Source organism: Lutjanus erythropterus, chromosome 22, assembly GCF_056507025.1.
Source record: "Lutjanus erythropterus isolate fLutEry1 chromosome 22, fLutEry1.hap2, whole genome shotgun sequence".
NCBI classification, from domain to species: domain Eukaryota; kingdom Metazoa; phylum Chordata; class Actinopteri; order Lutjaniformes; family Lutjanidae; genus Lutjanus; species Lutjanus erythropterus.
The window spans coordinates 11,335,921-11,363,721 of NC_139338.1; the positions used below are offsets into that span (position 1 = coordinate 11,335,921).

At 39.8% G+C, this 27,801-nt stretch overlaps 1 protein-coding gene across 3 annotated transcripts in view; it reads left to right on the plus strand.

Annotated features, from left to right (window-relative positions):
* The window catches only part of tbc1d22a (TBC1 domain family, member 22a), a 159,428-nt gene extending 139,054 nt beyond the window's left edge, over window positions 1–20,374 (plus strand). For all 3 annotated transcript variants that reach the window (XM_084711034.1, XM_084711036.1, XM_084711035.1), the window contains one exon: window positions 19,519–20,374. In XM_084711034.1, coding sequence (XP_084567160.1) covers window positions 19,519–19,647 — 129 coding nt within the window. In that variant the 3' untranslated portion in view covers window positions 19,648–20,374. The remainder of the gene's footprint in view (window positions 1–19,518) is intronic.
* The last annotated feature ends 7,427 nt before the right edge of the window (window positions 20,375–27,801 follow it).

The following is a 27,801-nucleotide window of genomic DNA, read 5'->3' on the forward strand; positions in this document are numbered from 1 at the left end:
AGGTGTGTGTGTGTGTGTGTGTGTGTGTGTGTGTGTGTGTGTGTGTGTGTGTGTGTGGAAAAGAGAGCTGAAGGGAAAAGCAAAGTGGGCAGATTAAAGTTTTTGAGTTAGCACTAAAATAGGGTGCAGAATTAAGCAGAATTAAAATGGTGAAATAAGAAATAACCTATTAGAAATAGGGTAATTATAAAATCACATGCACCACAGAGCGTCCCTCATACACAGGTACACTGTGATTCTGTGGGAAACACTGCAAAATGACACGTGTAGTAGAACACAAGTGAAGTCGGTCTTGCCTTTTCAGCCTAGAACATTCATGCACACAAATAACACATGCTTCCAGCAATATAATAAAGGTTTCCAACCTGTTCTCATTAATCTACTCATTATTACACTGAATTGCTAGTCCAATTTCCTCAGGCCTCAGGGGCTAACTAGACTTGTAGCAGCTAGTTAGCACAATACAACATTAACGGCTTGTTGTTTTCTGTAAATGAGTGTTTTGATTGATTTTTTTTCTGTGCTGAGTTGGGAACCCGTGTGCTCCTGAGAAACATTAATTTCTTATAATCATAACACCTTGTCATAGATTTCGCCTCTTCCCAAAGCCTTGGAGATATTAAAATGAAAAGATACAGGTTCAAACTCCCAAATGTGGGAGTTGGAAAAACAATTTGTTCTTTTGAGGTAATTTTACTTAATACACATAACTCCCTGAATCTGCTCAGTCACTGCAGTGGCAGTCACTGTATAAAAGTGTGTGCTAATTGTCTTTAATGTAAAATGTGAGGAGCAGCAGTGTATGACAAACTGCTGGCGAGTTACATGCTTAGGGTCCTGAGAGGGAACACGAATGATTGATTCACTTTAATAGTTTTAATTAAAAAATGCACGCAGAAAGTAATTTAAAAAGGATAATTCATGCATTGTTATCAAACCTAGTAAGGAGAGTAACTGTGAATCTCCTCTCCTGGTTGTGGGATTGGATTGGTTAAGCTGCTAAATGAAAAGCAGGAGGAGTGTGGCACTCCCCAAGCAATCTGCCTTCCACCGTTCCACCTCAGCTAGCACACTACTGCTAACTGCAGGCCTGGACTGCAAGGATAAGTTAGTGCGTGCACCAAAATGCACACACATTTTCATGATTTTTTTCTCTGTCACTCAAAGCCATATGCTCATGCACACAACAACATGAACATGCACACCAACAACTCTCTCTCACACTCTTCCATTTTATTCATACATTCATATTCCCCTGACATACGCATTTATGTTGGACACACATGCGGGACACACAGTAATGGGCAAACCAGGAGATATTATGCAGGTATGTGCTGCTTTTAGTAGGACCAGCACAGTCGGCGCCATTTCCCATTAGTCTGTGCTACCTGCAGACACCAACAGGGCCACTGCAGAACTTCTACTAAATGAAAAACCTCAGCACCCCGGTCTCTAACCCTGCATATGTGGAGCTGCTTGATTGTGGCAGTGTACCTCAGTCTGGAAATTTGAGAACCAGAAAAAGCCCTCAAAGTTCAGATGCAGCAAATAAGTAGGTTTTCCAGTGGTATTTTGAAACTGAGTAATAACCACAGCCCAGTGCTGTTCTTGGGTTTTGATGCAGTTGTCAACTTATGTATGCAAGTTGCTGCTTTTGCAATTAAGCCATTTTGCAGTTTGTTTCTAAAGATGATGGCCTCATAAAAGACTATTTCAGGTGATGCACTTGTTTAAATAGAGGGTCAATTTACTCATATTGGCAATATTTGCTGGTGCTTGAGCAGGGGTGTTTCTCTGCCAGTATAAACTACTGTCTGCTTTTAAATCTGTTCAAGTAAGGCCTGTGCGATTTCTTGGGCTGCAAGTAATATTCATTCACATTACAGATTAATCTGTTGATCATTTTGTCAATTAGTTGTTTGGTCCATAAGATGTCAGAAACAAGTGAAAAATGTTGATCACTATTTCCCAAAGCCTGAGGTGGCATCCTTAAACGTCCACAATGTAAAGATATTCAGTTTACTGTCACAGAGGACAAAATACACATTTCTATGTAAATTTGAGAAGCCAAAATCTGAGAACATTTTTGACTCAAACGGAATCACGAACAAATCGAGTATCAAAACAGTTTGCAATACATTTGCAATGCAGGTTGGCGGTAACACAGCAGAAATGCTGCATTTCAAATCCTCTAGACAGTCAGTACCTACACTGCAAGTTTTGAAAAAGCACATAATATTACTATATGTACACACAGCATGATCTCTACATGTGCTGTCTGACTCTCTGATGGATCGATTAATCTCCTCATTAGTTTCATGCTTAATTGTTTAGTCTATAAAACATAAAAAAAAGGTTAAATAGTGCTCTTCGCAATTTCTCAGAGCCCGATGTGACATCTTCACATTGCTTCTTTTGTCCAAAAGACTAATTTCGTAATATCCTAAATGGCAAAGAAAAGCAGCAAATCCTTATGTTGAAGAAGCTGAAACTAGCAAATGTTTTTTCTTGAAAAATGACTGAAATTATTAGTGAATCGAAATAGTTGCCATCTGATTTTCTTTTGATCAGCTAATCAATCAATTGACTAATCATTGCTGCTCTAATCTAATGTCTATTGACATGCACAGTTCCTACTAACATTTTCTCATTTTTTATGCATCAGAAGACCTTTACATACAATACATAATGCCAAGTTTTACAATCTCTTTTCATACCATACATGTTGCCTACTCTTGCATCATGACAATTAAGATGCATAAGGCGTGCAAACATTAGTCCTTGCACTTAATAAAAGGTGATTAAAGCAACAGCTGGGTGCTCAATTATGCATCAAACTAACCCTATTAATGTTGTAATCTGTACGCTTTCTTATGATGCTCAGTTTTATACTCTACCATATACATTGCTCAGTTTTCTGAATTCGTCAGTCATTTACACTTAATCCCTGTTTTTAGGACATTTTAACTAGTTAGAGTTGCCTGTCTACAGCTATTCTGACACATGAGATTTGTTTTTATTTAGCATGCTCAGGGATATTAGAGTATATACTCTAATATCCCTAAGGTCAGCAGCACTTACGCTAAATTACAGACTCACAAGCTCACAAGGACATGCTCACATACGTTCATTCACAAACAAAACCAAGAGCGTTATTTGTCAGCATGCATTTCATGGCCATCGGCGGAACCTCTTGATCTGGGCCATCTAATCGCGCGTCCCTGAGATTTCATTAGTAAGCATTGCTGAACAGCCCGCGTCACGAGGCTCCCCATTGTGATTGTTAATGTGAGGACAAGCGTTTATGTGAACGCGGGGCCATTAGTTCTGTGTAAATGGAATCTGACTGTCACTACAGATTTCCCAACGACAGGCAGGGGGGCTTTAGTGAGGAACGAAAAAGTGAGAGGTGGAAGAGTGAAAGAGGGAGACAAAGGTTTGTTTTCACTTTAATTAATGGTGTGTGAAAAACTGTGGACCTTTGTAAATGTCAGCGTCTGTCCTCAGATCAGTTATGTGTGGAGAACGCCTTGGGTTAGGCTGCCTTGGCAATAAAGGAAAGGAGGGCACTCCAGAGGAACCAGCATGTTCTGGAAATGTCAGCACTATTTCAATCACCATGACCGGGAACACAACTTTATTTAGGATTCATTTTTATATCATGGCGAAGATGGAACCTCAGATTATGACTATTATTGTTTTCAGTTGCACTTTCTGGCGAATGTTAGTTTGCCTGAGTTTGATTAAAGTACCATTTTGTTTTTGATTCTTTCTTTATATTTATATTTTGCTGTAGTGTCTGGACAGTGATTACATGTTTATCGGCCACAACTTTAAACCACTGACAGGCAAAGTAAATAACACTGAATCGTCTCATTACTATGGCACCTGTCACAGGGTGGGATACATTTGACAGACAGTTTTTGAAGTTGATGCTTTGGAAGCAGGAAAAATGAGCAAGTGTAAGGATCTTAACGACTTTGACTAGGCCCAGATTTTCAAGTCTAGACAACAGGCTTTTGTTTTAAGTCCCTGCTTGTCTGTGTCACGTTAAATTCTCTGTTGAGACCAAAACATTTGATCTATTCATCCACGAGATGGCCTTTGAGAGGCTTTCTTAAACTTACATGTGAATACACTTCACCAGACACCCCAAACGCAGACAGAGATATCACATTGACAAAGGTGTTGAAGGGATTAGCCAAATTGGCCACCGACAGATTAAATCACCTTTGTTCTCACTGAGATGCTTTTGATTAGTCCAGCCTATTGTTTTAGGCAAACCTTGAGCTAATAGTATCAAACCATCCTCTAAATGTTGCTCTTCAGTCAAGACTCTACAGTCTTGTTGTTCTGTCTAAACTGTGCAATAAATAGAAACTCATTAGCAAAGGATAGCCAGCCTGATCTGATCACACAGAAGAGCTACTGTAGCACCAATTGCTGAAAAAGTTCAGGCTGATAAAGAGGTGTCAGAACACAGTGCATCGTAGCTTGCTGCACATGGGGCTGCATACCTTTCACAGTGTCCCTGTCCACCACGACAAACATCCGGCAGTGGGCACATGAGTGTCATAACTGGACCATGGAGTGATTGGAGAAGGTGGTCTGGTGTTGAAAAGGTGTTGGCTTGTCCTCCAAATTCCCCAGATCTCGATCAGTGTAGCATCTGTGGGATGTGCTGGAACAAGGTCTGTCCATGGAGGCCCACCTCACAGCTTACAGGACCAGAAAGATCTGCACCTGATGCTAGATAACACAGGACATCTTCAGAGTTCTTGTGGAATCCGTTACTTGATGGGTGGCTCGAAGCTGTTTTGGTGGCACGGGGGGACTTACACAATACAACTATTAGCCAGGTGGTTTTAATTTTGTGGCTAATAGGTGTATATTTTATTTGAAATATCATGCGAATGCATGTTTTGAGTGTTTGTGAACTCATAAAGGGAAACAACTGTTTGCAATTAACTTATTTCCACTATAATGTTGATAGAAACATATGCTCATGTTATGCACTTGGAATAAGCATCCTTTTGATTGCGTGTCAGTCTGAACTCTGCCCATCTGCCTGTGGATAAATCTGTCTGTTTGTCTGTTCTTTGGGAGGCTGTAGCTGCAGATCAGTATCTCCTTTCTCTACTACAGTTAAGAGTTTTTTCACATTTAAAACACTTTAAGGAGATTGTTGTTTTGGCACAGCCTGGTGTTTGTGCTTCCCAAGCCACTGTTCTGTATATTGATAAAAGAGTATGAGACACAGTTTTTGTATATTTCCATCCATTTTGAGTTTACCCAAACCATTATCCTAATAAAGCCATTATTTTCGCTTGGTGACACGTTTCAAAAAAGATGTCTTTTAAAAGTTTATTTGGGGAAAAACAAAATTAATTCAGTCTAATTATCAGAACAAAGTGTGTCCTTGTCAGGACGCCAGGACAAATGCTTGAAAATTGGAACTCTCGTGAATTAATCGGGACATCTGGTCACTCTAGATGTTTTACTTTGCCAAAACAAATGCTGCTCAGCATTGTAAACAGTGTTGTCCATAGGGCCCGCTACTGGGAAAAATTGGTTTCTCTGTATATACTTCAGTGTATTCTACATGCCTTTTGTATTTCTGTCATTTAATGATGTGATATGTTTAAAATACAATCTCACAGAATAGAGCCACCAATGTCATGGTCAAGCCCTTAAGTTTTTAGGTCTGCACCACTGACTTATAAAAAAGATGGATGACATGACAGCACCCCAAACATGAAACTGAAAAATTCTTGATCTTCCCCTGGTGGCTGGCTGCTGTATAGGTCATAATCCCTGCCTCCTCCATTTTTGTGGAGAGGACATGGCCAAAGTAAAAAAAAAAAAAATCAAAGTACATAGCAAATCATTTTTTCCCCAAAGATATAATTTTAGATTGCGCTCATCACACTGATGTTTGTTCAAGTGTAATATTTCTGATCAGTTTGGTTTAATTAGTTATTTGGGGCTATAAAAGGGACGTTTCATGTGATGCGTTCAGGAACAAGTCAGCCAGCTATATGTGCAGGACCTTGAAAGTGCGGCTCCAACCCTGATCACGACTGTACAGAGTCTGGCTCCAAATGACGTCACCGGCGCAAGATGGCAGCTCTTGTATCCAAGATATTTTGGCTTCATTTTTTTGCAATGAGAGGAAGTGGAGAGACGTTGTTGAACTTAATTTATTTCATTGGTCTGCATCAACAAAACCTGCACGTTATAAGTCAATATTAATTGTTTAATTGCTGCTGATTTAAGGTTCTGCATCAACCATCATGTGCATGTTTTGTTCCTGTATATGGAGGCTTTGATGAGCTTCTGTGTGTGAGCAATAGCCAGTCCCCATTAAGATCACCACCTTGCAATTTCCAGTAAAGAGCTGGATCCCTCCTCTGATTAATTCCATCGTTTTCACCCATTTATCACGACAAGACCTCCTCATTTTCTCCCCTCTAACTTTCTTCCGAAACTTGGCTTGTATCGAGCAGGCCCGCTCAGGGGTTTGCGGCGTCTCTGATGGATGGCACTGTAGTCAATAGTGTAGAAAGAGAGACAAGGCCACCCCCAGTAAACAACTTTTAATAATCACCCCGTTGATTGAGTGCTCCGCCCGATGTGGCATATGAATCTATTTGTGCCAAAACAATAGGAGAAGAGAAAAAAATGAGAGGAAAGCAGCTGACTTAATATGGTGGAAGTAATTATGTAGCCCTCCACCCCATCCTGCCTTTTATACTGTGACAGTCTTTCACTGCTTTCCTTCCACCTCCATGCTCTCCATCACTGACAAGTAAAGTTCACTCTAAAGCTAACTTGCATGGGCTCGTACACTGAATTATTGTGGCGTACGATTTTGATGACCAAAGCTGCTTGGAAAGTCTACAGTGATCAGTCACGGTGTGGCATTGAGTAGACGTAAAGTAAGTGAGTGTGTGTGCTTAAATACGTGCGCAAATGCAGTTGTTTATTAGCTGTTGCTCTGTTGATCAATGTATACATGCACAAGTTTGGAATTGCCAAGAGTCCCCTGAAAGAATTTATCAGCTCAAAAAAAATTGTATGTGGGTTGATAAGCTTGCTGTCTGAGTGTCATTACTGGCATTATCGTTGGCTGAGATTTATCCACAATAGAGAGGGAAATAGAGATAGGAAGAGTTTTATGGCTTTTTTGCCCTAAGATAACAGAAAAGCAGGAGTTGCTCCGTCAGCCCATAAGCCAACCACATGCCCCCCTCCCGCTCAACTCAGTTAAGACACAAAAATGCCAAATAAACAGCAATATCGACCCGCTTGTAAGGAATAAACAGACTGCCGCAGCAGCAGCAGGAGGAGGAGAGGGAGAAATAGATTTTGAAGAAAAAGAGAGGGAGATTTTGTGGTTTGAGCTTCCTCGTGAACTGAGACATAAATATTGAGTTTTAAATTTAAATGCTCATTTATGCAGTCAAAGTGAGAGCTGAGGCATTTCTGCCCCTGGCTTTTTTTTTTCCAGGGATCGTGAACTCTTGATTAGGGTGGCATTAACCTTTCTGAACTTGTCAGTGGGCGACGCCTGAAGTTAAACTGCTAAGGCACTCTTTTTTTTTCTTTGTAGTGCGTAGTATGTTAGAGGTCAAAGGGTCTTTGCATGGTAAAGGTCCCATTGAACTGTTCATTTTGCCAATGTTGCAGAGCAGTAGTTCACACAGTTTTCAACAAACAGACATACAACAGAAATCCATTGCATTGGATTGGCTCATGCATCTCTTAAGTCCTTTTGCATGTTTAAAACAGTGTGAAAACTAAAATGTAGCAGATTCTGGGTGGTAATGGATGAAGCAGAAGGGGCAAATGGTTAAATATTGACTCCTCTTGAACTTTGAAGTTGTACGTGCTGAAAAGTGAAACTACTCAAGCAGAGTGAAATATCACTGTAAATGCTTCGATACACAGAGGAAAGCACAGACAACTGTTTTAGTACTTAGATAGCTTCTGGCTGCTTTTCTCCAGAGGTTATGAACTTGTCATTGAGGAGGCATTGACTGGTACAGAATGGGTGCAAAGCTTAAGTCCGCTGACTATACGAGCGTGAACTGTGGCGAGCAAAGAGCAAAGAAATCCAAGTTCTTTTTCTCATAAAAGAATATCTATTTACTCTTACTTTGTAGTTTTAACTAAAACCATTAAAGTACTTGTTTCTATGAGGTGTCAGTAGGGGTTGGAGTATCCAAATGATAACCTCAGCATTAACACCCACGCTGTGGTTGTGGTTTCATGTGTGCTGAAAGCTTTCAACCGATCTGTCATCATTCTCTCGGGCTTTAATCTTATTCACACTCCCACAGTATTTAAATTACCAAAGGTTGTACCCACATCCCACATGTCTTCTCATCATTTTCCTTTTATAAATGATGTTGCAGGACTTTTGGTTGACATAGTCTCCGAATGACGTCGATCTACTGCATGTTAAGCATGTTCGAAATACGGGAATGTCAAAGGAGAAAATTTTTTCAGATTTATTTACACTTTTATCTTTTACTTTCTCAAGTGCTTTTCAGTGCATATTAGCAGACGATATTATTACAGGACCGCGGGTATTAAATAAATTAATAATGCAGGCATTTCTCACTTCGTCATGTGTCTAGGTTTATCTCCTGCCAGTCCATATTTTGGTTGAAAACGTGCTACAGTTTGTCAGCCAATGAAATGACATATACAGTGGTACACTTCTGTGATTCGTTAGAATGGTGTTCACTTTATAGCATTCAGAGAACGCTCCCTCAAGGGGAACTGGAGAGCAGTTGTTTGCGCAAGAGTTCAAGTCTAGCATTCGCACCAACTCAAACAAAACAAGGAGGTTAACACTCCAGGGTTCACTTCAGCCAGACTGAACAAATCTGGAGAGAGCCCACCCTAAAACTGAGTAACATTTTACATGGGTTTCATGCCCGGCTCTGCTTCTTGATTTCCTGATTCTCTGTTAACCTGACAACTGCTGCTGGTTTTTGGTATTATTTAAACAAGCTAAGTATAAAATGTAAATTAATTAGATTTCGAGGTGCAGCTACCAGGATTTTATCATCTTTTGACATAGCCAGCAAGCTGTTTCCTACCGTTTCGAGTGTATTTGTGCAGCTAAACTAACTGGCTGTTGTTTCATAGTTACTGGAAAATAATGAGACTGGTATCGATCTTCTCATGTAACTGTTGGCAAGAAAACAAATAAGCCTTTTTGCCAACTTGTCAAACCTTTTAAGCTTTCCGTGGCCTGTAAACAACGTATTAACCATGTTTATTTGGTAACACGATGATTCTTGACTATAACTGTATGCATTGAGTCCCAAAGCAGTATCAAGTTTTAATGTTGTTACTGTATTTCATATCCTACAAGGGCAGCACACCACACAGTTTGTACTCATAATCTGTTAATATGAGCACAGGGTTAAATTATTGTTGCCTACTGTACCAATTACAGTGTGGGGATTAATACATGCTTAAGGGGAATAAAATCCACAAACTTCAAACATTAATTTTACTGAAACTGTGTCTGAAAATGCACGTCTTTGTATTTCATGACTAATTGTGCTCTCCCCCATCACTCTAGTGCGCTATGCCAACAAAGTCACTTTGGCCTTTTGTTCGTGCTGGGATTGAAGATAGGCTGTATAAATCCTTTTTAAAATTTTCCTGCAAAAACAGATCTGACATCCTTTCCATAAAAATTGTACAAAATTCTATAGGGCATTTTGCATTCACATTTTTATTCAGTCATTCACAGCAGGCCACACCATATTTTAAGCAATCAGCTGGGGATTTAGACATGGCTACTTGGTTCATGGGGGCTGAGCTTTCCTGCTAAATGTGAGAACATTGCACCAATGGCTGACTAGTAGAATAATGCAATTCATTTTTACTGCATGACGAGTGTGGGTACTAAACTCTGTAGTACTGTAAAAGCTGACAAACTGCATAGTCTCTTCTTAATGGGCCTAAGACAGCCTAAATCACCCCCTTTGCCCAGATACAAAAAGAAAACCTCCCTAGAGACAGCTGTTGACATTTCCAAGACAAAAGGCAGGCGAGGTGTAATTGTGTGTCTCTGTCTCTCTGTCCGCTCAGCACAGTACAGTTCCCTTGAATGGTCCATTAGTACAATAGAATATTTTTCTACCACATGAATAATTTGGGCACTGCTGTTTCACCTGTGGTACAGTAATTTAATGTAAAGGGCATATAAACTGATTATAGGTATGAATGTGTTAACAGTATGAGGCAGTATTTAATGTGTAGAAATAGGCCTATATCCTTTATCAACTTGCTGATATCTTGCTCATCCAAAAGTTCACAACATGAGTTGAAAAGCTGGAAAGGGAACTTGCAAATTCAAATTTCAGTAGAAGATTAGCTTCTCTGGATGCCAACGGTAAGTCTGTAAATACACACCTTAAACTAATACGGTTGAAATGTTTAATGCAGATGTGTGTGACACTGATGGATTTAAATCAGTATAACAAAACATACCAGACATATGAACACAATGTATGTAAAGAAGAGGAACATTGTATTTGGTAATGCAGAATGATTAAAACGTTCTAAAAAGGTAAAAGAGAAGATTATTTCAAAACAAATTTTACTGTTGGGCTTATATCCAGAGAGACATGATTATAATAAAATTCAGCACGCATTTATAGTCCTCAACTTGCTTTACACCAAAAGAATGTATTGAACTGTTATGAAAAAGCTTCATAGACCAAACAGAGAAATAGACCTGTACCCATAAAGTCTGATTAATGTAAATACAGTTGATTGTATTTAAAAAAAAAAGAAAAAAAAAAAAGAAAAAAAAAAATCCTTAAATCGGTGTCATAATAATCTCTGTCCAAGGTGCTGAACCAGATCAGCTACTGTATGACTCCACAGTAGCAAAGTGTCTGTTAATGTCAGTGTCAGCACCTTGGACAGAGACTGTAACCCTGCTCCTTTACAACGCAGTGGTTTTGGGATGTCTGCTTGTTAACAGATAGTCTTTCAGAGCAAGTATACATCACTTTTTGCAGACTTGTTGGGTTGTCTGACAACAAACAAACAAAAAAAAAGAATAATTGAGAAAAACTGTTCCATAAATTTGGCTGCCTGAACATACAGCAGCTACTGGTGAACATAGCCACTGGTGCAGCACAGCAGTCATCATTATCGACTTTCATTCATTTTGATTCTGTCAAATGATGTGGGAATAACAAAGTAACAGATCACAAAGGAAAGCTGGATCTCTGCTGTGAAAATACAGAAGGTGTAGGATGAACAGTACAGTATGTGTGGAGGATTGAACCCTGAGCAGTCTGAATGCAGCATCATGTGACTTCAAAGCCCTATAGGCTGCAACCACAGCAGTTTACCTGTGTAAAGCTTGGTGCCCCCTTCTGACATGACACTGTAACACATGCTATGCATCTACAGCAAAGGTGTGCCATCCTCCCGGCAGTGTGCATCTCTTTTAAGCGCTAATCCGCTGAGCTTTTTACCTGCCAACCTTTTCACAGGACAGCTTGGCTGTGCCATCCTATGTCAGCTCTTACCTCCACATGCTACAGTGCCCCACTCCTACATTAGCACCCACTGTTTGCCAGAGTGCCCATTTTGTATAATTATACGAACTACAGAAAGCTAATGGCCCTGACAGAGCACTGCCTGGGCCCATTACACCTCAGGGTGCTGCAAAACACCATTACCACCACCAACAACCTGGTGTGTTTGTGCATGTAGGTGACTGTGTGTGTGTGTGTGCAGCCTCCTTTCCGTGTGTGTGCTCATGTAGATGTGTTGGTTGAAGGAGGTCGGAGGTGGAATGATACATGTCAAAGAAGCACAACAGTTACTACAGACGATTGCCATTTTTAGCCACAAATGTGTTTCTGCTGGCATGTTTGTGCACATCAACACCTGTCATCTCTCCCCCATTAATTTCTCCAGGGCTTTTGCTGCCTGCTGCAGGGAGCTGTAGTTGTCACCGCAGGAAAAACAGCAAGGCACCTCGCAGGACTTTGGGCACTCATTGTACTCACTTCACTTAGCACCATCTCATTCTGCCAGCAAATAGACTATTTGGTTCACAGGAAGAGTGAGCTTTAATTGTGTGTTTTATCTATGTCTATATATGTGTGTACGCGCGTACGTGCCTGCTTGCAAAGTGTACAAGTTCAACAAAAGCCACCATTACAGCACATAGCACCAGTCACTGTATTAATAATGTTTAAAGTAATATTTCTCTCTGGCTCCATTTGAGGCTTCAGTTCTTCTAACTAATAGTTATCTCTAACTTAAAACCATAAATAACAGTTTTATCAGGTACAACTCTAAACGCTCCTGGTAAAGCATGTTTCCAAATGTAGTTTTTCATGTTTATCAGCTCTGCTCTGCCTCAGGGGATTACGTGGTGTTTGTTTTATTTACATGTGTTGCTTACATGTGAAGACCAGATATAGATAGAGTGTATTAAAGGAATAGCTTGGATTATTTGAGGTGGGGCTGTATGAGGTACTTGTATCAGTAGTCAGTGTATTACCTACAGTAGATGCTGGTCTGCACGCCCCCAGTGTGGAGTAGCAGGGAGGAGTACCAGCACTAAACAACGAACTCCTGTGGACAGAGTCAGCAGAAAAAAGTATTTTAGCCATTTGAAAAAAGTCCACCTAAAAAAAAAAATCAGTTTCAGTGTAAGCTGTATTTAAAATATTTTTCACTGCTTTACCTTGCCATCAGGTAGCCTTTTCTGACAGGAAATATAATCCAAATATCACAACCAGATTCCACAGACAAAATCAGCAGTTTTACCTCACAAAAACCAAAGCTGATGGTCTACCACTGCCTCAGTCTGCTCATTTGATGGTGTTATTGTGTGACTTTGGTGTTTTTTAAAGACAAGTTCAGAACAAACTAACAGATCAAGAGACTTAAGAGACTATAGTACCTTTTTATTGCTGACCCCTGTGCACAGCAATTCATTGCTTATCCTTCCTTTTAAATCAGCTCACCTCAGTCAGACGCAGGTTAAAACAATAACTATACACACAGCAAGTAAATTCCTCTCCATGGCCTTGGCTCTGTCTGTGTAACCACTATCTTATCCCACTTGCTTGTTGAAGAAAGAGCCTGAGCACTGACTCTATTGACAATCTGCTTTCCCCTCAGTATCAATAGCCATTAACCACTTTAAGCCTTGCCAAGCGTAGGAGATCGAGAGCTAATTGCCTTTTTTTGTAGCGTACTGTATACAGTAATGGTGGATCAATGTGTTTGTTAGTATTTTGGGATAAATGGATATTTATGCCTGAATAACCGCGCGCACACACACACACACACACACACACACACACACACACACACACACACACACACACAAAACAAGGCTACCTACAAAACATCACACCTGCAGCACACATACACACACCGTTTCCTTTCTTCAGTCAGGCCTTTACTGTTAATACACCATTCGCTGATTTCTTCCTATAACACAGACACACACGTGACAAACATGCATGCATCTACATACGCCCCTCTGCATACTCTTTAGTTAAATCTCTCTCTTGTCTCTAATTACATACACAGCCTTTCACAACCCCCGCACACATGCTAAACATACATTGAATTTCACGCATTTCGCAGATTCCTGTTTTCACTCTCATGCAAACGCACACACTCATTCACGCAGACACTCGTGGCCTCTCAGCGTGGAGTGTTGCCACCTGTGTGGAGTGGAGTGAGTGCAGCATTCCCCCCTGACAGCGAGATGTATGCAATTAAACCGTATTAAAGTCATTAGCCCAACAGAAGTGATAGCCAGCAGATGGTTACCACACAGAAATATGCTCTTAATGAAGCTCCTCAGTCACTGTGGGTGTGTACTTGTGTGGCGGAGCATGCGTGAGCTCACTCGTGTGTACGTCGTTTGTTTGGGTGTGTTGCCCCACGGCTGTATCACTCGAGGCAGCACTTGATTAGACGGTGGTTGGTCCTTCTCCTGTAGCATAGCAATTAGTGTCTATTGTTAATTTATAAAGATATGGTAGCACATGGTAAATTTCCCTCCTACCACTTATGCATCTCTGTCTCTGTGGAGGCCAAAATATGCTACAAGGAGGACATTGTATATGTTAGATCTAGATGTAAACTGTCTGTATTTGTATTGGTCATCTGAGGGATTTCCATATTGATTTAGTTCTTTGCATCTCAAACATGAACCTCATTTCAGGATCAGCAAGGATCCCATGTGCTGGATAACGAGCCCAAAGCCACTGCAAGGTTAGATAAACAAGGAACTCTATCCTACAGTGATTTTTACAGCTATTGGGCATATTTGTCAGTTTTTAAAAAGTGAATTAAGCCCAATTTTGGAAATATTTGTGGAAAAAGCTTCCTACAAAAAGTTTGGGTGTTTCTGGGTGGGTGTTTTTAATGGTAGCTGTTGACTGACATCTGTCTACTGTTGAAAGTGTTGCTAGGAGAAGCGTTCTCAACTTTTGTGACGTGCTACTCTGACTGTAGCAGATCGTAACTCTTTACAGCCAATCAGATCTAAAAAAAAATCACATTGCAATTACTTTGACAGATTTATGCTCATTTTTGCATCGCAGTTTTCATTTTTCACAAAAATGCCACTGAGGCACTTTGTGCCGTGCAATCCGAACTTTGGAAATGATCCCGCAGCACACGACAACAACAGAACACACCGAATGTGAATCACAGCAGCTGTGAGCTGATATTAGCTGCCACACAATGCACTTGACCATTTTGCGATTTCAGTATTTCAATTTATTTTTCAGCCAGCCCTGTCACCTATGAGCATTAATACCTTGTCTACATAGTGCTGGTAATGTACAGTTAGTGATTTTAAACTGTCTGTCTTTTTACACAGCAGCATTCAACATTCAGGTGGACACATTGTGCTGTTACGTTTGTATTCCAAAGGAAAAGTGAAGCTAGCAGCTTGCTAAAGTCTGCACTTTCTTCCTGCCTTTCATTCATGTTATATTCTCATGTTATATTTCAAACTTTCAACTATCATGTCATCAGGAGTTTCTGCTCACTTGGTGCTTTATTCATCTCACTTAATACAAAAGAGATTTGTCAAGATTCTAGAATTCTAAACTTTGATAAAGTACTAGTATAAAAAAATAATATTTAATACCTCTTTTGGTACCACAACAAAAAGGGAAAAAAAAGTCCTTGTCACACACAATCGGATAATTTTCTTTTCATTTTTAAAAAGTACAACCTGCACACAGCGCTCACAGAAAAAGGTACTGACACTGTCTGCTTGAACTGAACAAGCACTTAGATAACTGTTTTTTAAATAGCTTTGATACTTTTAATACTATAATTAACAGATGTTGTGTTACCTCAAACATCTGGTATTGAAAATGTGTCAATACTTCAGACAATCTTAAGACAAATTAAGGGTCCAGCTAATGTAAGCTGTCTCTCTAGGTACAGATGTAGTGATGGCAAATTACCAGACTGTCAAAACATACTGCGACGGGTAGCCCTGTAACCTCTGCACTCCATATGTTACCCTGTAATTCAAATCACAACACACATCAAGAAGATGTATTCTCTTTTTTTTTATAGCAAAAAAGAAAATTAAGACTTGAAAATTCCACCAGACTTGTTGTCAATAACGTCAGGCAACATTTTCATCCCTTCTATTAAAGGTTTGCTTGAAAGCCAAATCAACAGCATCTCAATTATCTGGTTCGGTTAATAAATCTATCCCCTGATGTCAAGCGTTCAAAATTCATTTAAAAGGAAAATAAACTGTAAGCAGACTCCTTTAGTCGAGTGATGCTCCTCAGCATATATTAGTTCCACTGCAAGTCATGTGTAGCCACGATACGGTGCTGTTATCCCATAGGGGAGCTTTTCTTCTGAAGAGCCTGGGGCAGTGAAGTACAGTAGGGTGGTACACGGTGTTTAGCCCCAGGCATCTAGGACCACTAGGGCGATGCATGGAATTCTTATCATACACATACATGCACATAAATACATAACATACATATACATGAACTATACTCTTTCAGACTGACAGATGCAGGAACTACTTGACCTCAAAATAGGTGGTTGTTTTTTCTTTATTTCTGATAATTTGTTGTCTCTTTTACCTGTTTCCTCTTTGTTCTGTTTAAATGAAATATTTGTTATTGGTGTCTGACAGATCCTCAGCGGTAAACAGGTTATTAATGTTTGTTTTTTTAGCATTTCACGTGAGCAGGCTTAACATAAACATACATTTTCAGCTCACAGACCCACTCATGCTCACATGCAGGCCTTTAGCAGCGAACAGCATTGTAGGATTGCGGGTGCATGTGTGAATGGGAGAGAGGGTGAGTGATGAAAGGGGAGAGCTGATAGTGATGCTCCGTTGAATACAGATGAGAGAAAGGCAAGCTGAATTCTGATCAGGCTGCCTCCTCTCTTTCTTCCGCTCTCTGTCTCTCGCCATTCCCTCACAGTGAAAAAACTTCAGAGAAGTGCGTCTTTTCTGAACCAAGGGGGATGTCATTAGGTCAACCTTTCAAAGTCGAGGTCCAGGTCTTCTTCTCAAAGGAGCGTCTATTCTAGTAGTTTTTAAAACTGTAGGATTAACAAGCAGCTGGATTTTGATGAGAGCGATACGGAGCAGCATTTTAGAGGGAATCTGATCATGAACCGAGAGTCCTGTTTTATGTTCGAGACTCGAGGCCGAATTTGTTAGCATTTTTTAGCAGCCCTCACTCCCTGCTTGTGAATTTTTGAAATACTTCAACTGGGTTTTTAAACCATTTCAAGCGCCCAGGGCTGGAGAAAGTCAGTCAACAAAATAATCACCAACTACTCTTTCAGTCAAGAGAAACAACAGGTTGCACTTACAAAACATACAAACCTAATATGTTACTTTTTGGGTAGTAGTTATACCCTAATTAGACACTGAACACCTAACAATACACCTTCTTCAGCTGGTTCCATACAGCTGGCACAGTAACCAAGACCAGTGCCTACTTCTTTAATCGAATCACATTATTGATTACAATAAGTCTGTGCAGTTACCGAGAGACATTGCACCATAGTAAATTTATATTCAGAGTATCAACAACTGGCTTTACAACTTGTGCTTGGATGCTTCTTCGATGTTGGAAAGTACCTCAAACTCAAAAAATAAAGATGAAATAGATCCAAATATTTGTTTTTGTTTTTTTTTTACAGTTCTGTTGTAATATATTCCTAATTACCCTCTAAATAAGTCTAATAAGTGTCAAATAAAGGGTATAATACCGTCAAAAAGACCTTATTTCTAAATTTTGTCTAATTTGAAACCAATTACAACTTGTTACATCATATTAATGTACTGTAAAATAAAGCACTTAACAAATTTAAAAAATTTTGTATACATCAAAACTGCCAGGCCGGGCTCACCTTTAAGTTATTCAGAAGACTGAGGTGAAATGCACCCACAGCCTAATCTGTAAAATCTGGCTAGGATGGCAGCTTTGAGCTTAATTAGTTGAAGAAAACTTGTACTTTTCCCCTCCCACTCTGAATACAAATGCTTTTTGTTGAAAAGTCATCAGGGTCGTCTCACCGGCTCATTAAAAACATGCGAGGAAGGAAAAAAATTAATGGAGCCAAACACCTTAAATTTAATACATAGGAGGGTAAAATAATACGGAGTGCCCTGCTGAAGTCAATATACCCACTTAAAGTTTTGTGTAGTTTGACTTTCTCAGCAGTTGCAGAAAGATGAGGATGCGAAGTGCATAAAAAGTAGACGCACTTTGACACACAGTTCATTACAATTACATTCAAATACTTAAACAGGTGTTAAAATAACTTTTTGTAACACGGTCACGTCTTCTCAGATGGCAGCAAAGCGCTCAGGAGTCAGATGAGTGTAGACATCAGAAGACCCAGCGTGATTTGTCCTTCGATGTGATTATCAACACCTTGATTGGTTGTAAACCCTGTTGTCACGGCAATGATTTCAGCCTTGATGATGAAAGCTCTCGGGACGCTGATCCATAACACACACGCACACACACACACACAGTCCGTCTGTCTCACTGTTAACCAGTCTCATTCTCCTTTGAGAGAAAAGCATTAGTTGTCGAGATTGAACCTGCGTACGTGTGTGTGAGGGTGTGTGTCGCTGTTGCCCGTCCACTTACTTACATAGTAATGTACAGAACAGGAGTCTGGGGAAAGGCTTCACTGAATTGTACCTGACACTTTATTTTTTCTGTCCGGATTTTCTTTCTCCCCATACCCACACCATTCTTTTATTTTTCCCCCTCTTCTTCTCTCACAGCTGTTATTAAACCACTTTGAGTGAGTTAATAACATCTGTGTCACACTCAAACACACAGGAAGAGGAAGAAAACAAGTGTAACTGTGCCTGTCTGCTGCACCAGTACATATCAGACCCCAAAGGGTATACTTTGTGTGATCTCCAATGCAACTACAGCTTGTAATTATGATACTTTTATAGTTTGGGGATGTGTAGTTTTCCAGAAAAAAAACCCAAACAGCTTATTTTGGGTCCCATTCATACCTAGTATTAACATTCAGTCTGTATCTGAATACGTTAGAGGGATAATCATATGCCTTTGCACCTGGTATTAGTCAGTGTCCAATAAACGCCTGAGGCTGAACAGTTTTTCACCATCATCAAACAAACTGTAAGGCAGAGACAGGGACACTGAGTACAAATGTGACATTTTTATAGCACTGTACGTAATGTGCTCAAAATGTATGTAAAGAGGACTCCCTTCAGAGTGTATAGACTAGTTCATTAGGGCTACAACAAATGATTAATTTCATTATCAATGAATCTGTTGATTATTTTGTCTATTAATCGAATAGTTGATTGATCCATAACATGTCAGACAAACATGAAAAAGCCCAAGATGACATCCTCAAATGTTTTATTTTCAGGTCTTAGAGGCCTCAAGAAAAAGAAAGTATTTCATATTTGAGAGACTGAAATCAGTGAAGTAAAAAAAAAACTGTTGTAATCATGTAATCAATGTAAAAAAAAAAAAAAAAAAGGTACCCAAATAAACAATTAACCAGTTAATGTGTGTTCTATGCACTAGTCATTTAGGTTTGCAGCGTAGGCCTTAGCTTCACTAAAACACCGGCAGCTCCTGGAGCAAACCCTGACTGGGAAATACAAAATCTACTTGACTCCAAAGACCTTTTCCTTCCTACAACCTGGCTACAATAACACAGACTTCGCAACACAATCTGGTGCTGAGGTAAAGTTTGCATTTCGCTCCTCTACTGACCATAAAACTTGGCACACAGGACTGCTGAATTAGCTGGTATCAAATTGGTGCATCGACTTGCATAACTGCCGACACCCAGTGCTGCATTTTAGGCAGTTTCTGATGCATTTTCCAACACTGGCATTGGAACAATTCAACTATTTATCTCTGATTTGTTGTCTATTGTGCTTTTCTCTAAACTGTTTGTTCTTTCTTTTTTATCCAACAGGGTCTGATGATCCTCCTGCAAAACCTTCCCACAATGCACTGGGGCAATGAGGAAGTGAGCGTGCTGCTGGCTGAAGCCTACAGGTTGAAGTTTGCCTTTGCTGACGCACCCAACCACTACAAGAGATGATAAGCATGGCTCTCTGCAGACCCCCCCATCCTCCTCCTCCTGCTCTTACTCCTCTTTTCTTGCCCTGCAGTCGTCTACTGAACTTAGAGGCCTCTATTCGTACGTGGAAGGACCTCGTGTTTTCTTAACCTCCTTTTCCCATATCGCTCAATGGGCCTTTCAGCTACTAAGAGATTTGAATCAACCAATGACTGAGAGGACGTGCGGTGTAGCATTCTAACATGTTGATGTGGAGCCTTTTTTTTAAATTATTTTTCTCTGATCAGCTCTGAAACATGCACTCCTTCAATCCAGTGCAGAAGCCTTTTCATCGTTGGAGTACGGTCGCCTTGGAGCACAACCTCAGGCCTGAGGCAGGACCATGAGCTGTTGCTCAGCACCGCCGAGGGGGCTTTGTCTGACTCAGAAAAATGTTATTTTCTGCTGATTGTTATTTCCAATACCATGGCAATACATTGATTTTTGTTCCCAGAGGCAAAAATGTGACCTTTTTTTTCCCGCTTGCAAAGACAAAGAAAGATGGCAGAAGGGCGCTGGGCTAGATGGTTTACATATCTGAGCCGTCTCTCCTGGTCACAACACAACCTGAAGGAACGTGACATCTCCTGTTTTTCTTCTTTTTTTTTTCCTCCTGCTTCGTGCCAGGAGGGACACAGTTAGTTTCCCTTCAAACACAGAAGGACTTTGCAGAGAGAGAGACTGTCAGTGAGCGAGGGGAAATGTGTCTCCCTCCTTCCACAAACCACACACACCGACTCAACCCACCCTTTTTGTTATCCCGTCCTCCCACCCACACTGCAACAATGTAAGACAAACAGTGGTTAGAGGCTGCAGTTCAGTAGTAACATCGACATCACTTATTAGGTTTTCCTTAGACCTGCTTACATATGAAGGGACATGTCTTATATATTAACTACCCCTCCTCCTCTCTGAATCCAGGACTACCTCAGAATATACATTAAGTCACATATGGTGACAGCTAGAAATATACTCAATCAGGCATGCATAGATTAATAACACAAATGCGCTTTTTCTCTCGCTCTCTTCAGTGAGAAAAAAAAAACACACCTACAAATGTGCATGTAAATGAGATCAAAATAAACTGTTCACAGTCCGATTGACCCTTTGCTAAGTTCCTCTTCCAACGGTCCAATCATAGCTTAGCCACCGTTACAAGACACTGCTGGTCTGTCAAGCTGTGGATTTCTCTACGTGTTGAAGCTTCATGCATGTGGCTTTAAGAACAGAGATACGAGATGTTTCCTGAGTTTGTTTGCTTTTTTGTCATCATTCACACACCTAACAACACAAGCAAATGTCTGAGGAATAGATTTAAGTTTGTCTTTGTCTGCTCCAACGTAAACTGCTAATGTTAGCATGTCCTGCAAACTAGCTTTCTCACCTGCAGTAACATTACTTCATGCCAAACTCGTGTTAGATACCACTGCATTTGCCAAACTCGTGGCCTGCTGCCTCCAGGGGTTAAAGTGGGATTTGTTATGTGGGGGGTTCGAGGAGGATATGAGCCGCTGCACAACCAAACTGTGCTTAGGTCTAAGCTGTTTTAGCTTAGATGTTATTCTGAGTCTCTCTCTGGGGTGATTGAGGTCTGACTGCTAGTCTTTTTTCAACATTAATGAGTGTATTTCTCTTGTCTGTAATAGGTGTTCCTTATTTCACTGCCCATCCAGTGATTGCTGGGGTATAAGCTAGCTTATACTAGGTCTTTTAGCATTAACGTTGCCCTATTTATCATGTAAGCCTCTGTTAAGTTACTTAACATATTCCAGACACTTTTACATGTTTTTTGTTTTAAAATGTTTCAGATGGAAACATTACAAACACAGCTGGAGACAGACTTCTCAGCCAGCTAACATTAGCTTATATTAACTAGCTACACTTGTGAGATCTGCTGGTGAGAGCCATCATTTTAGTCGAATTCCCTGATAATCAGCTAGAAATGAGAAGCTGCTTTTGTTTACTTCTCTGTGGAATTGAAGGCTTAGTGTTTCAACAATTACTGACAGTTTTGAAGTTGCGTCAGCCACTGTCGTCACTGTAAACTGCATGTGTCCAGTGCGAGAATGGAAAGCTTGACAGACATAGCAACAGTAACACTAACAACTGTGGAGTTTAACAAAGGGTCAATTCCATTGACGTATTTAGAACTGACAACATGACAGCCAAAAGTAGAGCCAAAACATCTTGATCACCTCCTGGTGGTATTGGTCATAAATCTGTCGCCCTCCATTCAAATGGGTAGAACATGGGCCAAACTAGAAACAGTACACGTCACATAAATTTTTCCCAAAGTTGGTTTCTTTCATTTTAGGTAGTTCTTATTACACTGATGTATGATCAAGTGTTCATTTTTCCTGATCAGTCTGATATTAATTAGTTATTTAATCCTATAAAAAGCAGGTTTCACATCACGATTGACAGCTGAGAACTGCTAATGATTGAGTTGGCCAGCTGTATCAGTGGGAACTCAAAAGCGCTTTTCCAACACTGAGAGACAGACGGACCCCGGCTCCAAATGACGTCACCAGTGCAAGATGACAGTGTGTCTGCCGAAATTTTGGCCTGAGTTTTTACAATGGGAGGAAATAGAGACGTGGCATCTTTATGTGAATGGCCAGTTCAGAAATAACGTGAATCATCCTCACAGAAGCTAAATTCGGTATTCACAAGATTCTTCACAAGGTTGTTTTTAAAGTAAAGATCCAAATGAACAATTCTGCCTTGATTAAAATACATTCTTAGATTATTTCTTTGTTTTCTCACACCCTTTCCTCTCCTTCTGTCCTTCTGGCCCTGTTTTCATGGGTCTGCAAAAAAATGTGACGTGCAACATTCCACAAATAGAAAGTGTGGCGTGAATGTTAAGGCAAGCGCACCAGTAAGGCATTGAGTTAAGGGAATCTTATTAACATGTTCTCCACATCGGCATTTCTTGCCAGTTAATTTTAATGCCTATAAACACATGAAAGCAGCAGGTGGATGTTTTTTATAGCCTTTATCTTAAAGGAAGTCTTGTACCTTCAAGAAATGATGATGTGTTTCATCCATATTGGCTGTCTTAATTGAATCATGTGTAACCGTGTGTGCATCATGTGTAAGCAGCAGGCTGCTGCAGCATTAACCAAGTAACTTCTTTGCTAGTGTGCACTGAAAAATAGTCTGTTTTAACTTTGTATTCTGCACAGATTGCCAGTTTATCCAGCGCAGATCATCAGAGATATCGGAGACTGTGACATCCTGGAGATATATTAGACACACTCACAATACAAAAGCGCTCTCTTCACTCAGCTTCTGGATCCGTCAATCTCCATATCCTCCATATTGTCATAAAAAACAATAGGTAATCAGGGCTTAGTTGTGTGCGCCATCGCCTTTTCTATCCAACTGGGACGGACCGATTGATGTAAATAAAAACATGATGGAACAGGAACAGTCATCTTTCCCCGACTGTCAGACGCTGCTCTGAACTCCTCTTTAATGTGACAGAAACGTGACAAGCTGAACAGCTGACAGCTATTAAACTCACCCTTTAATGTAAAATACTTTAGTATATAGTGGGCTGCACATAAATGAACAAAAATAGTAGGTGTATTTAGATACAACCTTATTACTCTTGTGCACATGACCTCTACTTAACACTGTTCACCACTCTGTTCTCATAGAGCACATGGGAAGTCAGTAGCACCATATTGGTGTAATGTTGGGAGGAGGAGGAGGAGGGTGGGGTAGTGAGGGGGTGTAGGGGGTAATCAGACATTCATGACATAACACAAAGCTGTTAACGTTTGGAGCCTCCTGTCGCGACTCCGCCAGGATCCATTATTGTCACCACAGCCTGCAAAGACGGTGTGCGTAGGTGTGTGAAGGGGAGATGGAAGGAGAGAGGGGACGGGGTTGTGTTCCTTTGGAAGTTTCAGCGCTTTTTCTCTGAGAGCTGTCAGTCTTTGATCACACGTTGGAATTTTTTTTTTTTTTTTTTTTTTTTTTGCACGATCTGCACCAGTTTCACATGCCCCTCATCTCCTATGCTCTCTGACAAGGAAAAACTGCACTTAATTTAAAAGTCTATAGCCTTTTTTCCTCTTTCTCTCTCTCTCTTTTTTTGTATGAGATATATTCTTTCAATCAGCATTTTAAAGATTTGTCTTTTTCTTTTTTCTGGTTTTATTTTTTTATGCTGTTTACATGACAAGTCTATTAAGTTGTGCCTGAGTCTGGAGACATGAGACAACATCCTAGTTATGTTTTTGACCTCAAATGAACTTTAAAGGTTTGAGATTTCTGCAAGCAATAGTATGACATTTTGAATTTGCTGTGAAAAGACAGAAAATAGCTGCACACATCTGGTCATCATCATGAGCTGTTTAATAATGCTCTGGGGCATTTAATAGTTCAAACATGGCAGTTGATCGTTCGTAAACCCCTCCCTGAAGGCATCTATCGTTTTTCTGACCTACCTCAGCCCTATTCTGTATGATAAAAGCCTTACGTTTCCTAACTGTAAGTTCAGTTGTTGTGGACAATAATGAGAAATGTTAATTCTGAAGGACTATGAGTTAAAAGTTTGAGTCCAGGACAGAGCGCATGCCATCGAGGCTTTTGTCATACAGGCCATTGTTTCACCTAAAGCAGGTTAGAAAAACAGTAGTGACCATTAAGTTAAACGCTTAGCAACTGTAACTAGGCACAGCAGGCCTGTCAAGCTTTGGATTTCTCCACATGTTGAAGCAGTGTATGTGGGGTTGCAGTGAGACTGATGTTAAACTGTTTGGAGGGTGGTGTATTTTTTTTTTTTTTGTACGGTTTAAACTTGACATTGCGTGCATTCATTAGTCGTCATGTTTGGCTAACAATTTTACTATCAACACTGGTAACCTAGAGGTACTTTAAACACCAAAGAGCACATCATTAGTTAACTTTACCCTTTATGGTTTTAGATTATGTAAAAAGAAAAAAGAAATTCAGGACTAGTACATCTACTGCTTAGAATCTCCTCATTATATGGAACATGGTCCTGGATGCAACTTCCCTCATTGGAAATTAGTACTTTCACACCTGAGCAATTCCAACCAACGTTACATGAGATGTTGTGGGCTACATTTGCCACCAGTCTTTTGTTGAACCTGGATTATATTAGCAAATGAATACGCACATGTACAGCTGCAGGCGCTGCAGACACTACAGAGGCATTGTAGTTGAGTTTATACTGCTTTCTGGAGCATGGAAAGTCCAAAAACAAGTCTGCACGGTTACAATAAATTGGGTACACGTGGATGTCCACACAGATCGTACGCATACGCCCTCTGATGATGAAATCTATGTCATGTAGCCTTGCGCCCTCACAGACACGGACAGTATCCATATACTGTACTATTCTTAGTCCCGATTCCAAACTTATTTTCTCTTGTAACTTTGAAAGTGAAAACATACTATTTAGAAATATAAACAAGTATCTAAGCTACGTAGCAAAACTGGGTCCGATCTTACACTTTTCCTTATTATACTTAAATAATAGCAGCACCAAGTACATAGTCTTCTCCATGGATCATCGATTAGTTCGGATGCTAACTTTTTGCCTGGGACATGTAGCTTTAAACACAATCTCATGTATGTAGCATCACAGGCATATTTCAGAAACATGTAGGAGTCAGCCAGACATGTTAGTAAGTCACCATTTAACTTTTTTTTTTTTTTAATCAAGCCACAGACTACCATTAGTTTAGTTAGCTAGCTACTGCTGCTAAAATCTGCCATCTACAGCCGTCATTTCAGAAAGCAGATGTAACAGTGTCAGTTAGAAATGAGACGCTGCTTTTGTCTACCTCTGTCTTAAATCAATCACCCATTGTTTGAAAAGATTACTAAACTTTCAGCTGATAAATCTGCCACCGTTGTCATGGTAAACTGCACTTGTGCTGAGAATGGAAAGCTTGACAGGGAAAAGCGAAAGTAGCTAAGAAGTGGTGTGGCTTTGCGAACTGTCATTTAATTTCCCATTTATATGGAAGCCCATTCCCACCAAAGTGATGAAAAAAATCCTGTAAGTCAATCTAATGAGAAAGTTTAAAAAAAATAATGACTTTGTGTATCAAAATAATAAATCAGTACCTCAAAAATTGAGTAATATCTTAAAATGATGAGAAACATTCTCAAAATATTGACTTAGCCTCTCAAAATAATGAGAAACAAAGAAAAGCTATTATTTTGGGAGTTTTTCATTATTTTTTGATAAAGTTTCTCATTATTTTGAGAGGCTAAGTCAATATTTGGAGAAACCGTCTCCTTATTTTGAGATACTAAGTGATCCCAAGATATATAAGTCAATATTTTGAAAACATTTCTCATTAATTTGAGACAAGTCATAATTTTCATTAAAGTTTCTCATTATGACTTACAGGATTTTCTTTTTCCATCGCAGTGCTGGAAATGTGCGTCCGTACATTTATTATCCAAAGCCCTGTTTTCAAAGAAGTTATGTTGCCTTACTTATTGCACACAGTTATATTAAACACTGGGGGGGAGAAGAGATGCCAGCGGTGACCAGGGATTCCTGGAGCAACAAATAATGTTGGAGGTTGACAGTTACTGTATTCTCTGTGGGTGTGAGTGTGTGTGAGAGAGACTGTGAGAGTGTGTGAGTGTGAGTCATGGGCAAACAGAGTAGGCTTGACCCCCCCGCTCTTTTTTCTTTTCAAATCAGTAGGAGAGTTTCTTTGTTTTTTGCTGTAATGCAGTAATTTCCCTTTAACAAGAAGTAGCTGCCTACTCAGACCCGTGTGAGAAGAAATGGTTTTCATAAATTCACACGCTACCGGTGTCAAGTTAGCTGGCCTGTTACCCACTGTCTCTCAGAACACACACACACACACACGTCTCCATGGTGATGAAGGCCGAGGTGGTATCTGGCTGGAGCCCTTTTTCTATTAACCCACACACACACATACATCCAGGCCAACTTCAAACATTCTTTGGAGCATCTTCAGGAGGGTATCCTTCACTGACATTTTCAGCTGCTTTCATTTATTTTAGTTTTTTTTTGTTGTTGTTGTTGTTTTTTTCTCGCTCTACTTCTCCAGACATGAAAATATGTTTATGAAAACCAAACTGAAAAAAAAAATCCTCCCCTCTGTCTTTTTGCCTCTTGAGTACTCAGAAAAATCTAATAATACTAGAGCGTGTGGGTGACAGGAGTAGTGGTTCTTGAATTTAAAAATGTGTACAGAGAAGATTTTGAAACAAAATCTGTAAATAGAAAGTGTAAATAAATCCTATATATGACAAAATGGCTTTGAATAAAGTGTCATATGGTGTGTGTGTCTTCTTAGAGTGTGTGTACACTTGCAGATAGGTGTGTGTATGTGTGTAAGTGGAGACATGTCATAACATCTCTAAATATAAGGGGGGGGGGGGGAAATCTTTTCTCTTACCTATCATGACTCTTTACAGTTCCTGAATCACATTTTTGATTGCTGAATGGATTTTATATATGCTTGTATAAATAACTAGCACTTAATCCATGGGTCTTCAACAGGGGGTGCATGACCCCTAGGGGGTCCTCAGAGTTAATGCAGTGGGCCACCAAATTATTGTCTGCTAATTTAAGTTTTTGTTTTTCTAAAATTCTATCTGCAAATGCATAAAACGACGTGTGCTCACAATGTAAGACATATTTTCTCTTTGATGTTTGGAAAAAAAAATTCACATTGCCAAATCAACCTGCTACTCTGGAGTGTTAAAAGTCAAACTCAGAATTCCCAGTGGGTTTAAAAATACAGCCAGAGGCTCTATTGATTTCAGCCTAACATCTTATTTTTTCTTTCTATTATATGTTTATATTAAACACTGTTAAAAAAAAAGTTGAGAAAACTCATAAGTTTCATGCTTAAGATAAACTAAAACATATGGAAAACTAAACAAAGCTTTTGTTGAGATCATTTACTTTTCTCCTCTAGATAAAGTATAAACACTTCTTTCATTATTTGGATGCTTGAAAATCAGATGGTTACAACTGAAAATATTAAATTATTAACCATTAATCACTTTCAAGTTCACTCATCATTTTTCACAATACACATTTGTGAAGGGATCGTAGGAAGTAAGTTACCTTGTAATTTCAAGTTTTTACAGCGCATT